Genomic DNA, 13028 nt, shown 5'->3' with positions numbered 1-13028 from the left:
GCCGGTTCATAGGACCCGATACTGTCACAATCAATGCTACTAGTTTGTAAGGCCTGGAGTTGGCATTATTCAAGCTGTTGGTTTGTTGACCTCAGCCTATCGACGTCTATTTCTTCCCCAGAAAAATGGACGTATTTCTTTTGAGGGAGTTGATAATCATATGAGAAACAGAGGCAGCTGGAATGGGTTGGGGAACAGAGCTTCCTTTGCTACTGTGTATGTAATCAAAGTGAGAATTCTTTTTAATGATCTCACAGATCACCTCACGTTAGATATCCCCTAGAAAAATAAATTCGACAACTCCTAGCTTATAAATAAACTGAAACCCACATCACATCTTTTCACCTATTTCACTCAAGGTTGGTTCGCTAAAATGTAAATATTCTATTAAATATTTGCATTGAAGGCAAAGTTAACCCTTCGACAGCTAGGTGTGAATGTTTAATATATTAGCTCAATATACCATCGGTAGCAAGTGCCAGCAAAGACTGGCGAAAAAAGAAACTTGTCAGTTCTTCATGTAAGTGTTAGTGGATTAGTCAGGAAGCATTCTGTTACAAATCAGACCGTGTGAGGCAAGTGGCATATAAAACAAAGACCGCCAATTAACAGTCTGAAAAACTCAAACCTCCTCTCCTAAAAGGAGCAGCTAATCAGAGGGAGGAGGGCAGCAGTGAGCTGAGTTGGCACCAAGGAAGGTTGGGACAGTACTGAGAAGAGATGGTATTGAGATGAGGCAGCACTGGAGGCGAGAGATGGGGCTCAATAAGGGAAAATTAATGAGGCAGGATGTCAAATCACAAAAAGGTAACCTGGGCGGCCTTTATGGGAAAACACCTTGGATCAACAATATGCCCATCACATTCTGGATGTTGCACAACATGAGTTGAATTTATGCTTTCCCTGAAAGTGGGTTGGCAGCCAGGTAGGGTGGGGGGGCCCCGCTGTTCCAGCTGCTCGCCCAACACCACCATAATTGTGGGGGTGGTGTTGGGTGGCCTGCATATCTAACGGCCAAATGGGCCTATTAATTGGTCACTTAAGGGCCTCGTCCTGCCCGCCCTCACTGCATTTTCTCCCGTGCCCATGCCAAATAGAAAGCTTGACAGCTTTCACTTCTTGGGTTGGTGGTGTACAAGGTTGTGAGTTATCTCTGTAATTAGCCCCCTGGGCACTTGGAGGCAAACCCCCCCCCACCCTGGACACCCCCATCCTTGCGCCTCCTGACCAGGGTCAGACTCCCAATGATACCCACCCCACCACTTACCTTAGTGTCTGGCCCGACTAGCAGGTGCAGCTGGACACTAGATGCATTCCCACCAATGGCCACCACCCTGGGTGTTAATACCAGAGAGCCGTTGGGGATTTAGTTGACTGGTAGCTCTTGGAGACCAACTAAGGGCGGAAGTCTTGCTTGGAGCCACTTAGGGGCCTGACGACCATTAAATGGTTGCAGGGCTAGACAGCAGAGTAAAGACAAGCTCACATCTGACATTTATACCTTTGTGTGGCGGGAGGGTGACCGGGACCCCGGCCCAGTTGTTATGACTTAGCCTGGGCTAGTGTGCAGTCTATTCCAGCACCAATTGACCCATAGAATAGAATAGAACAGTACAGCACAGAACAGGCCCTTCGGCCCTCGATGTTGTGCCGAGCAATGATCACCCTACTTAAACCCACGTAACCCGTATACCCGACAATCCCCCCATTAACCTTACACTACGGGCAATTTAGCGTGGCCAATCCACCTAACCCGCACATCTTTGGACTGTGGGAGGAAACCGGAGCACCCGGAGGAAACCCACGCACACACGGGGAGGACGTGCAGACTCCACACAGACAGTGACCCAGCCAGGACTCGAACCTGGGACCCTGGAGCTGTGAAGCATTGATGCTAACCACCATGCTACCGTGAGGCCCCAAAGACCCGGAGTCACAACACAAGTGAATTCACCAATAATGCTTGGAGAAAAAGTATTTGGCCCAATAATTACAGTCACCAGTTTTGTAAATGTAAACACTATTACTTTTTATTTATAAGAAGAATTATAATGAAATATGCAGCAAATACAACTGGCTAACTATTATCTAATTCCTAATTCCCCACTTTACTCCACTCTCTCCCTCTCTCTCTTTCTCTCACACACACAACAGACAAACAAACAAAGAGGGGAAGAAAGGGTTAAAAATCATAAGTAAAAGGAAAAAAAGAGTCTTTGTTTCAGATGGTTTTTAGTACCCGATTCCTCTTCAAACATTGCTAAGAGTTTGAGGTTTTCTGTGGATTCATTCAGTCTCAGTAGTTTCAGGAATACATCAATTAAACTTTCTGGAGAGAGAGCAGGTTCTTGACTTTGTTTGCAGCCTGTAATTGTTTCCCTGTAGATTCATTCATTCAGGTTCTCTGCATCTTCACGAATGCATTAACTCAAAGCCTTTCTGGAGAGGGAGAGAAGCAGATTGCGTGTCTACTTCTCCCTGAGGTCTCTAAGAACCATCCCACTGGTATAGGATCCAACACCACCTGTTAACCGGGCAGAGTGCGGCCCTTTGGTCAATTAATTGGCCACCAGCCAATCAATCAAACTGAGTCCCACGCCATCTCTCTCTCTGGTGCTGAAAAGTCTGAAGCTGCTGTTCAGACTGGCAGAGCGTTCTCCATCTGAAGAAAACCCTTAACATCTTTCAGAGTCATCCTGTTATATTGCTACAAACCTGGGATGGGATTCTCCCCTACCCGGCAGGCTTGGGGGGGTCCCGGCACCGAGGAGTGGCGTGAACCACTCCGGCGTCGGGCCGCCCCAAAGATGCGGAATCCTCTGCACCTTCAGGGGCTAGGCCTGCCCCGGAGTGGTTTGCGCCTTGCTGGCCGGCGGGAAAGGAGCTTGGCGCCATGCTAACCGGCGTCGAAGGGACTCCGCCGACCTGCGTGAGTTGGTGCATGCACGGGAGCGCCAGCGTGTGCTGGCATCATCCACGTGCATGCGCAGAGGGCTTCGTTTATGCACTGGCAATGGCGGACCGCTACAGCCGCCGGTGCGGAAGAATAGAGTACCCCCACGGCACAGGCCCACCCGCGGATCAGTGGGCCCTGATCGCGGGCCAGGCCACCGTAGGGGGAACCTCCCAGGGCCAGATCCCCCCGTACCCCCCCCCAAGAACCCCGGAGGCCGCCTACGCCACCAGGTCCCGCTGGTAAGGACCTACTCCAGTTTACGCCGGCAGGACTGGCAAAAAACGGGCAGGCTTAGGCCATCACACACCGGAGAATTCGGGCAGCCCCGGGGCCCATTAAGTTGCGCAGATACAAATACAACTGGTTAGCTAGTATCTAATTTCATAATTCCCCACTTTAACTTTTGCCCCACCTTCTACAGACAAACACAGCGGAAGAAAGGGGTAAAACAAATCACAAGTAAAAGGAAAAAAAAAGTCTTTGTTTCGGATGGTGGGTTTTAGCACCTTATTCCTCTTCAAACTTTGCTGTAGATTCATTCAGGTCTCTCGAGTTTCAGAAATACAGCACTCACAGCCTTTCTGGAGGGCGAGCAGGTTCTTGTCTTTGTTTGCAGTCTGTAATGGTTCCCCTGTAGATTCATTCAGGTTCTATGCAGCTTCAGGAATACAGTACGCATGGCATTTCCGGAGAGGGGTGAAAGCAGATCCTTGTCCTTCTGTATCGAGGACACAACTGCTCTCTCTGGTCTCTGAGAACCATCACACTGGGATAGGATCCAATCAACGCCTGTTACCGGGCAGAGTACGGCCTTTTTAGCCAATTCTTTGGCTACCAGCCAATCAATCAAAACGCGTCCCACCTCATCTCTCTCCTGTTCAGTCTCGTAGAGTGTTGTCTCTTTTAACTTCTGAGTTCCTCATTCTCTCTGCTGCTTGAATCTATGGCCATTAATCATCCATGGATCAAAAATGATAACTGCAAAATGAAAGAAAGGGAAGATAAGGGAATAAATAGGAAGGGCCATTCCATAGTGTAAAATGCCACCCTATACATAATACTTGATTACATAACGATTCGTGTATTAAAAAAAGAAAAGAAATCCAGTCTTTGAACTGCTACCTGAAATATCCCAGCTGTTACCACCATACGGAGTGTCCCGAGCAGCTCGGAGGTTCAGGGAAATGGCCTTAAGGCTCAGACAGAGTGGTTAATTATCACAACTGCGATCCCAAGACAAATGGGTGAGTTCAGGTCAGGGCCAGATTTACACTGAACTAATTTCACCCTCCATCGAACTAATTTAGAGTAAAATTGGGGTGGGAGGGAGTTGGGCGGTGGGGGGTGGATAGGTTGTGGTTGGGACGGTTGTTGTTGATGGTGACTGGCGGGGGAGGACGGTGTAAAAGGTGAGACCAATATGAACCTTCCTAGCACCTTGGGACAAAATTACCTCTTTACCTGTGAGCGCCCGCTTGGGAGATCCATGAGTTGATGAAGTCAAGCAAATGTACAGAGATATCACACAGTTATTATTTTAACAGTGAAATACTGGGAGGTGGTGTCCCATAGAAATTACAGCGTGGGCAGCTGAATGAGACGAAGGAACTGGGCACAATCTGATCACAGTATTAGTTGTGTTAAAATTAGCTCACTTTCTTTTCTCTCCCATGCCAGAAGGTGGGAGAAAGAGAGGCTGTAATGAAGAAAGGGTTTTAAACGCCAATTGGCAGCCATCCATTCCCTTTTTGCCAGCTTTCATGCTGGTATCTGAGTGCAGCATTTGGAATAAGATGCAGAACAGGACGTTGCAACTCTTTCAGCGTTTACTGAGATGGTTCAGGTTGTGAGGAGGATTGGCCTTGAAAGACTAAGTGAACACCTTATTGAAGGCTTGTTGCCTCCATGGAAACGTTCAATTGAATGGCTGGGGAAGCGGAACAGCCAGATGTTATGGATTGCCATGAAGGCACATTGCAAAAGATCCTCACCTTTTCAAACTGTTGAAAATAATGGGCAGAATTGTACAGCCAATCCCACTGGTGGGATCTTCTTCCGCCAAAGTCGATGGACTTTTGAGCAGCTCGGCCGCGTTTTCCGGCCCCACCCCCTGCCACAACAGGGCTCCAATGTCACAGCCGATTCATCCCTCCTAAACATTAACTTGGCCACAGCCACCAGAGTTGGAGTGAGGCAGCCGGTGGAAAATCTAGGATTTGAGGAGGATAGATGTGGTGCCCATTTCCCCACACACTGCCCCCTACTGTTGGAACCCTTGCATCCTTGTGGTTATACACCGCTGCTGTTTCTGACAGCCACAACATTGTATTCTGAACAGCTGGATTTAATTTTATTTTCCCAAGTACATAATTAACAACAGAATTCCACACTTGAAGATTGTTGCATTAAATGGCGGTGCAAATTGCCGAACTAATGTGGATCATCTCACTTGAACTCTGCTGCCTGTTGGAGTTTTGGAATTACTCAGCTGTATTTGAGAAGGAAGTGACATTCCTCACAGTTCACGGAGGCCTAACTGGGCTTACCTTCTCTGGTAGTTAAAGCGTTTCCATTAGAAAAAGGTGGAAAATAGTCAGAAAAAGGAAAAGAACAAACCTGCATTTGTGCAGCACCTTACATGACACCAGGACATTCTAAGGCGTTTCAAAGCCAGTGATGTACTTTGAAGTCTGGTTATTGTTTCAACGTAATAAAATCCCAGAAACAGTAGGTCAGCTGATGCTTTTGTGTGTGAGATGTTTATTGAGAAATAACGATTGTCGAGGAGATTGAGGAGAACTCCCTTGCTCTCCCTCCAGTAGTTTCATGGGATCTTTTATGTCTACCTGAGAGAGCAGCCAGGGTCTTGGCACCTCCCAACTGTGCAACATTCACTCATTGGAGTCTCGGACAGATTTACGTGCTAAAGCCTCTGGAGAGGGATTTCAAACCAAATAAACTGAAGTACGGATTAATAAGGGACGTCAAGGGATACTGCCTGAAACAAAAACAAATTACAATTGAAACTTAAAGCATCAAACTGAAAGGTGATTAAAAGGGTCGATAAGATATCCCAGTCCCTGCGGGGATCCCACGGGCAAGGAAGTTCCCGATGGTGCCCAGTGGGCACAGCATGCTCCCTATCCAGAGACAGCCATCTGCCCATGTAGCCGCGGTAGAGGGCAGACAGTCGGGTCAGACGATCCCCTCAGTCTCCCACTCCCTGGACCTGTTTGGAGAAGGGCTTCAAACTGCAACCCCAACTCCAAAACGGCGAGAGTGAAGCAGGGCTGAACATTTGAAAGAACATCTGTACTGGCCTGGGATTGGGGGATGCGGTGGTGCAGGGTTCGATTACAGAACTAACTTGGCACAATTGATCACAGGGAGGCATAAGGGCTGTCTGGCTTGGAAAGAAGAAAAATTCACACCATTACAGTAAAAGATAATGCTGCTTCAAGTTTGAGGCCTGTTTATTGGGGCAGAGCAGAGGAGGAGTATCTGGCGCTGACACTGATTATGTGGAGATGTGGCTGTTGAAGCAGATGTGTTTATTAAGATACCTGATCAAACACAAGAAGAAAATAGAAAGCAACAAAGGTGAACAGGGCAAAAGAAACAATGGAACTCCTACCAGAGGGAAGAGTGGAATTCCTCTGAGGTAGACATTCCTGAAAGGGAAGTGGCGGTGAATTAAACTAATACAAAAGCAAAATACGGCAGGTGCTGGAAATCTGAAATAAAAACAAAGAAGTGCTGCAACTGCTCAGCAGGGGAGAAATGGAGTTAACTTTCAGTTTGGCAACCTTTTGTCAGAGCTGGAAATGGATAAGACATGGAGGAGATTTTGAAGCAAGTACAGAGGAAAAGAAAAGGAGTTGATAAAAGGGAAAGTCCTTGAATAGGGTGGATACCAGGAGAGATTAAATAACAAAAGGGATAATGGTTCACGGCAAAAGGAGATTGTAATCGCTCAAGTAAAGAAACAGAATATGGGTTCACAGGCGGTATAAATGGTTACCATTCCCTGCTTTCCAAGAAAATAGGTGTGGTAGTTTATGATCTAAAGCTGTTGAATTCAATAGTGAGACCAGAAGGCTGCAAAGTCCCTAATCAAAACACATGGTGTTGTTCCTCCAACTTGCGTAGTTCGCCTTCTGTATTTCGTGCAGTTGCATGGTATGACGATAATGGAGTTGTGACTAACCATAGCAATCAGACTCTGTCAGTTAGTGTTATGGGCCAGGGTTTAGAGAACACCAAAGTGTATCATGAAGTTCATCTGACCCACAACGTGTAATAGATTGTGGTATGGGGAGCACACGACCCACACTACAGGTGTGGGACAGCAGAAATGGAAAAGTATTTTTAAAGCAAAAGAATGTTTATTCTATGAACTCAAGTTAACCTTTTTAAAACATACAGTGAACATCTTAGCAACCATCAATTCAAATACAACCCCCAAAGAATACAACACTAAATAATCCTTAACTTCCCAAACAACATCCAGAAGACAAAAGAAACACCTTTTAACAGAAGCACTTCAGGTTTACATTCACTACTGAAAACATTTATAATTCTGAATTCATCAAATGGTCAAGAGATGGTCTTTTCATGGCAGAGAGATCAACAGTACACCTGCTTTGTCTCGCTTCAGCTGCAAAACTGAAAACAAAACTAAAACACACCCTGCAGCAAACAGCCTAAAATGAAAATCAAAAGCTGACAGACAGCCCAGCTCCACCCACACTCTGACATCACTGATAAACATCTATTTCTTAAAAATACACTCACATGACAGTTAGTCTACAACTGACCCTGCAATAATGGGTTAAGAACCCCAATGGTGGAGAGCTTCGTGAACCATAGTCCCAAAGGCACCTTTTTCCTTTCAAAGATTGTTATCACTAAGGAGGTAGTGATGGGCAAGCTAATGGGGCTAAAGGTAGACAAGTCTCCTGGCCCTGATGGAATGCATCCCAGAGTGCTAAAAGAGATGGCTAGGGAAATTGCAGATGCACTAATGATAAGTTACCAAAATTCACTAGACTCTGGGGTGGTCCCGGTGGATTGGAAATTAGCAAACGTGACACCACTGTTTAAAAAAGGAAGTAGGCAGAGAGCAGGAAATTATAGGCCAGTGAGCTTAACTTTGGTAGTAGGGAAGATGCTGGAATCTATCATCAAGGAAGAAATAGCGAGGCATCTGGATAGAAATTGTCCCATTGGGCAGACGCAGCATGGGTTCATAAATTCGTGCCTAACTAATTTAGTGGAATTTTTTGAGGACATTACTAGTGCAGTAGATAACGGGGAGGCAATGGATGTGGTATCTGGATTTCCAGAAAGCCTTTGACAAGGTGCCACACAAAAGGTTGCTGCATAAGATAAAGATGCATGGCATTAAGGGTAAAGTAGTAGCATGGATAGAGGATTGGTTAATTAATAGAAAGCAAAGAGTGGGGATTAATGGGTGTTTCTCTGGTTGGCAATCAGTAGCTAGTGGTGTCCCTCAGGGAGACGTGTTGGGCCCACAATTGTTCACAATTTACATAGATGATTTGGAGTTGGGGACCAAGGGCATTGTGTCCAAGTTTGCAGATGACACTAAGATGAGTGGTAAAGCGAAAAGTGCAGAGGATACTGGAAGTATGCAGAGGGATTTGGATAGGTTAAGTGAATGGGCTAGGGGCTGGCAGATGGAATACAATGTTGACAAATGTGAGGTTATCCATTTTGGTAGGAATAATAGCAAACGGGATTATTATTTAAACGATAAAATATTAAAGCATGCCGCTGTGCAAAGATTAAGTTTGGATTAAGGGCAGCATGGTGGCGCAGTGGTTAGCCCTGCTGCCTCACGGCGCCGAGGTCCCTGGTTCGATCCCGGCTCTGGGTCACTGTCTGTGTGGAGTTAGCACATTCTCCCTGGGTCTGTGTGAGTGTCACCCCCACAACCCAAAGATGTGCAGGGTAGGTGGATTGACCATGCTAAATTTCCCCTTAATTGGAAAAAATGAATTGGGTACACTAAAACTTAAAAATTAAATAGTTTGGTTTAATCTCGGGAGTTTAGCTGACCCCAGCAGAGATGATGACAGTCACGCTACAATTGGCCTCCGATCTTTTGGGTTAGGAAGGTGAAGATTTGACCACTACCTGCTAACCTCAGGGGCTGTGGGCATAAGGCGAAGTCCAGATCAGGCAGGTTTTGTGCGGTGAGTCTCATGTCCCCAAAAGGGACTGGGTTTGAGAGTGGGCAAATGCCCTTCACAGGCCATCCTTGCCCTCTCCAGGCAGTCGAATTGTCATTCTGTGGTCCTGCATAATGAATGGGCACTCTGTAGAACTCCTGGAGGCCATTGGCGCACACCGGCAGAAGTCGCTATCTCTGGGAAAGAAACCAAATTAAAATTGCAGCGGAAAAACAACAGAAACCAATCTGAATATCCTATTAAAACAGCAAGGTTCAATCTGTACTCTTTGTTTATTCTTTTCTGTGAAGTAAATTAATAACTGTAATCACTCTTAAATGCCCCAGGGACGTGACGATTGACCCTGCAGCCATTAATCTGCCAGACTGACTGGTAATTCATTTGTTTCCTTCGCAGGATGAGGCAGCATGGGGCAATGAACAGGAGCAACTGGCTCTCGGCAGGACAGTGATCTAGTCAACCATCGTCCCTCTGCAAAGAGCAACTCTCTCTTTTGTTTTGGGGGCCGGGAGAGAGGGAGCTCTTCTTCAAGACCTCGGTCAACGATGGCGGGGGAGAAAGCCAGGCCCAAAGTGATCGATGCCCAGAAGCTCGCCAGCCTCCTGCAGAATGGTGTCGAGGGCACGCTGGTGATTGACAGCCGCTCATTTGTGGAGTACAACACCTCCCACGTGCTCAACTCGGTGAACATCTGCTGCTCAAAGCTGGTGAAGCGAAGGCTGCAGCAAGACAAGTTCTCCATCACCGAGCTCATTCCGCCTTCCTGCAAGATGAAGGTATTGTGCCCCACTTCCATTCTCTTGACCCTCGCCCAAAGGCACACGATCAGCACAGTGACAGTATCTCCCTGCACAAACACAATTTAACTCCTTTTAACCCTTTCTTATCGATGCAAGTGGGTTCATTAGGCCCACTCTGTAGGCCTTGATCTCTGACTGTCTCTTTCTCGCTTGCCTTATCTTTTATTTATCCTTCTCTCTGGTCTTTCTCGATTTGTGCCACTTTCTTTACCTCTCTTCTTTATCTCTGTTCATCCTTTTCTCTCGTGTGTGGCGGGGGGGGCTGTCTTTTACTCCCTCCCTCCCCCAACACAGCAAATGTTTCAAAGGCTTTTCAGGCTCTTAACAGCTTTTTCAATCTCTCTCTCTCTTCCCCCCCCCGCCCCGGGCACCCTCCCCTCCAGTTTAACCTGTTCCCTCTGCTCTGCAAAGCCGATAAAATTACAAATAATGAAAGACTGGATTAAGCCAGATCGCTGGAGGCCTGCTGCGATTGGTTGACAATGACATCATTGCCCTGGCCCTGTGGAGCTAAATACTGTGGCAGATTGAAGGGACAACATGCGCAGCTTGCTGCCTGGCTGTGTGCCTGTGTGATTGATGCTGAGTGTTTATGTGCTGCTTGCAAGCTTAATTATAATTTTGCCATCTTGAGCTGTTGAATATTTATTAGACAGTGCCCGGACCCTTCTTTTACCCCCCCCCCCCCCCCCCCCCCCCCAAACATCACATCCCTTGACTAAACCTCTGCTCAAGTGTTCGATACTTTTGTCTAATTCTGGAGGTAGAATAGCAAGCAACCACCATCATCTCCTTCACCCCCCCCCCCCTTTTTCCAATTAGCCAAATAATCCACGATTCCAAACGTTAATCTCCTTTTCTTCTCTGATCCTTTGATTCATCCTGTTAGTTTTATGGGAGCTCTGAATTCATTTCCCCTCCATAGCTGAGAGAGGGAGAGCGACCAGCTGAACTGCAACAAAAGGTACTTCCTATTGGAAATGGTTCACTTAAAGATTTGTTTAAAAATAGCCACCGATAGCTCAGCTGCTCAAGACACTGACGTTGAGTCATGCAAGCCGGGGAGGTCCAAGGTCCGTTTCACAATCTGTGCTGAGTTAAGGTCACTTTTAATATTAAAGATAGCCGGACAGGCTCCTGGGGGAGCAGTGCTGAAACAAAGAGCCGTGACCTCGTGTGTTGGCACTCTTTAAAACTATCTCTTTGTGCGTGGGTCCTTGATGTAATTTACCTTGAGGTAATGTGTCCAGAGCTTGGCAGCTTTAAACTATGATTGTCCTCAATGCAGAGAGAGAGAGCTGCAACTTGCAACTGTTCAGCCATCGACCAAACGAGCACCCAAGGTTTGACCATCAGCTTGATGACAAAGAGAACCCCGTTTGTCTGTTACTGTCTAACTGCTGCAGAATTAATAGTTGTGATCTACCAGTCATGTCGTGCCCCAATAGGAGCATGACGCGGCCGGCAGATCCTAGGTGAAGCTTCCCATGGACATCCTGACAGCCATGATGCCTGGCGGGATCTACCCAAGTCCCGCGAGGCCGGCAGATCCTGGGTGAAGCTTCTCATGGACTTCCCGACAGCCGTGACGCCTGGCGGGATCTACTGCCAAGCTGTCAGGTGGCAATGCCAGCTGGCATGGGTCTGGCAGGGTGCCAGGTTTGTACTGTTGAGGTGTCTGGTAGCACTGCCAGCTGACATGGGCACTGCCAGGTTGGCACTGCCAATGTGCCACGCTGGCATTTTCTTCACATGCGTGATCAGGCCAGGGTGGTCCGGCATGGGTATTTGGGGGTGTGCGTTTGGGCTGGGGGTGGAGGGGAGGTTGGGGATTGTTTCGGGGGCCTCACGGCGTCCCGATCTCTCACTACAATGGAGACTTCCAGTGAGGGGCGCTCCCCATGGTTAAAAATGGGGCTATGTGCTGGCCGCGGCCGCACGTTCCCCATTCAGGCCCCTTATTCAACGCAAGTTGTGTTGAATGCCATGTGTTACTCGGCACTTAAGTGTGGGAAACATGCGGCTAAATGCTCTCGCTGGGGAACGTTTGATAGCGGCGGGAAACCCCCTGCAAAATCTGCCACAAATGAACTTTGAACTTTTTCTGTTAAATTGTGCCCAATATGTTTCTTGCCCACAGGCACAGCAATTGGAGAGGGATAGGAAGAGACAAGCTAATAAGGATTAAATCATCCCCCCCCCCCCCCCACAAGTATCCACAATTTTGGTATCGATGCCTTCCTTCTGCTAAGTACTGATCTCTCGCGTTTCACAGCGGAATTCTTTCCAGGATAGTTCATCAGTGCAGATGTAATTATCTTAGAAATTAACACTGCAGCAGACATCAGGAAACAATAGTTTCCCCACTCCCCACCCCCCACTCCATCGCCTCAGAAATATCTCGCTCTCCTACCCCCATGCAGAGTGGCAAAGTACAGCCTGAACTCCTAACCTGATATGATTCGGCATTGAAGCGGCAGGGTGGCGTAGCACTCTGGCAACTTGAGCAACACAATAAATGCAACAGAGCGACCTTTCAGAATGTTTTTTTTTCTTCATTTATCTGCGATATTTGTGAAAACAAAGCTTTAACTTTCAATGTGTGGCATCAAACTCGATAGTGTGTCAAACTGTGTCACCATGCCCTTCCTGTGCTACGAGATACCGTCAAATAACTCTCACCAGTTTGTCTCTGTCTTTTAAAGTATCTTGGAGCATGGCCTTTATCAAGATTGTAGCTCACCAAGCGTGTACCTAGGGAGGGGTCACTGTCTCCACAGGGGCAATAGGGAAGGGCAAGAACTTGGCAAACGAATTGGGGGGGAAAATTGCCTAATGAAGTCCTCTTTCATTTCCCGAGCTCCTCAGTGAATGTTTAACAGCTTGTTAAACCAGATGAAGTGCGATGATGTCATGCGATGATACCTAGCCGTGCCTTTGTCCACAGGATGTTTAAGGGACTGGCACATTAGTGATTAGTGGATGGTTTCTTTTTTGAAGCATGTAAACCGATTGAAAAACCGCAAATAAAAAAGAAAAGCCCCCAGCCCCCCACCC

General features: G+C 47.2%; 1 protein-coding gene across 1 annotated transcript in view; it reads left to right on the top strand.

Moving 5' to 3' along the window:
- LOC119971631 (dual specificity protein phosphatase 8-like) overlaps window positions 1–13028 on the top strand; it is a 275181-nt gene that overhangs the window by 35541 nt on the left and 226612 nt on the right. The window contains exon 2 of the mRNA XM_038807452.1: window positions 9568–9947. Within this exon, the coding sequence (XP_038663380.1) occupies window positions 9717–9947 (231 nt within the window). The 5' untranslated portion in view covers window positions 9568–9716. The remainder of the gene's footprint in view (window positions 1–9567; window positions 9948–13028) is intronic.

Source organism: Scyliorhinus canicula, chromosome 9 (genome assembly GCF_902713615.1).
Source record: "Scyliorhinus canicula chromosome 9, sScyCan1.1, whole genome shotgun sequence".
Lineage (NCBI taxonomy): Eukaryota > Metazoa > Chordata > Chondrichthyes > Carcharhiniformes > Scyliorhinidae > Scyliorhinus > Scyliorhinus canicula.
The sequence above is the reverse complement of the archived record's forward strand: the minus strand, read 5'-3'. Positions and strand labels throughout refer to the sequence as shown.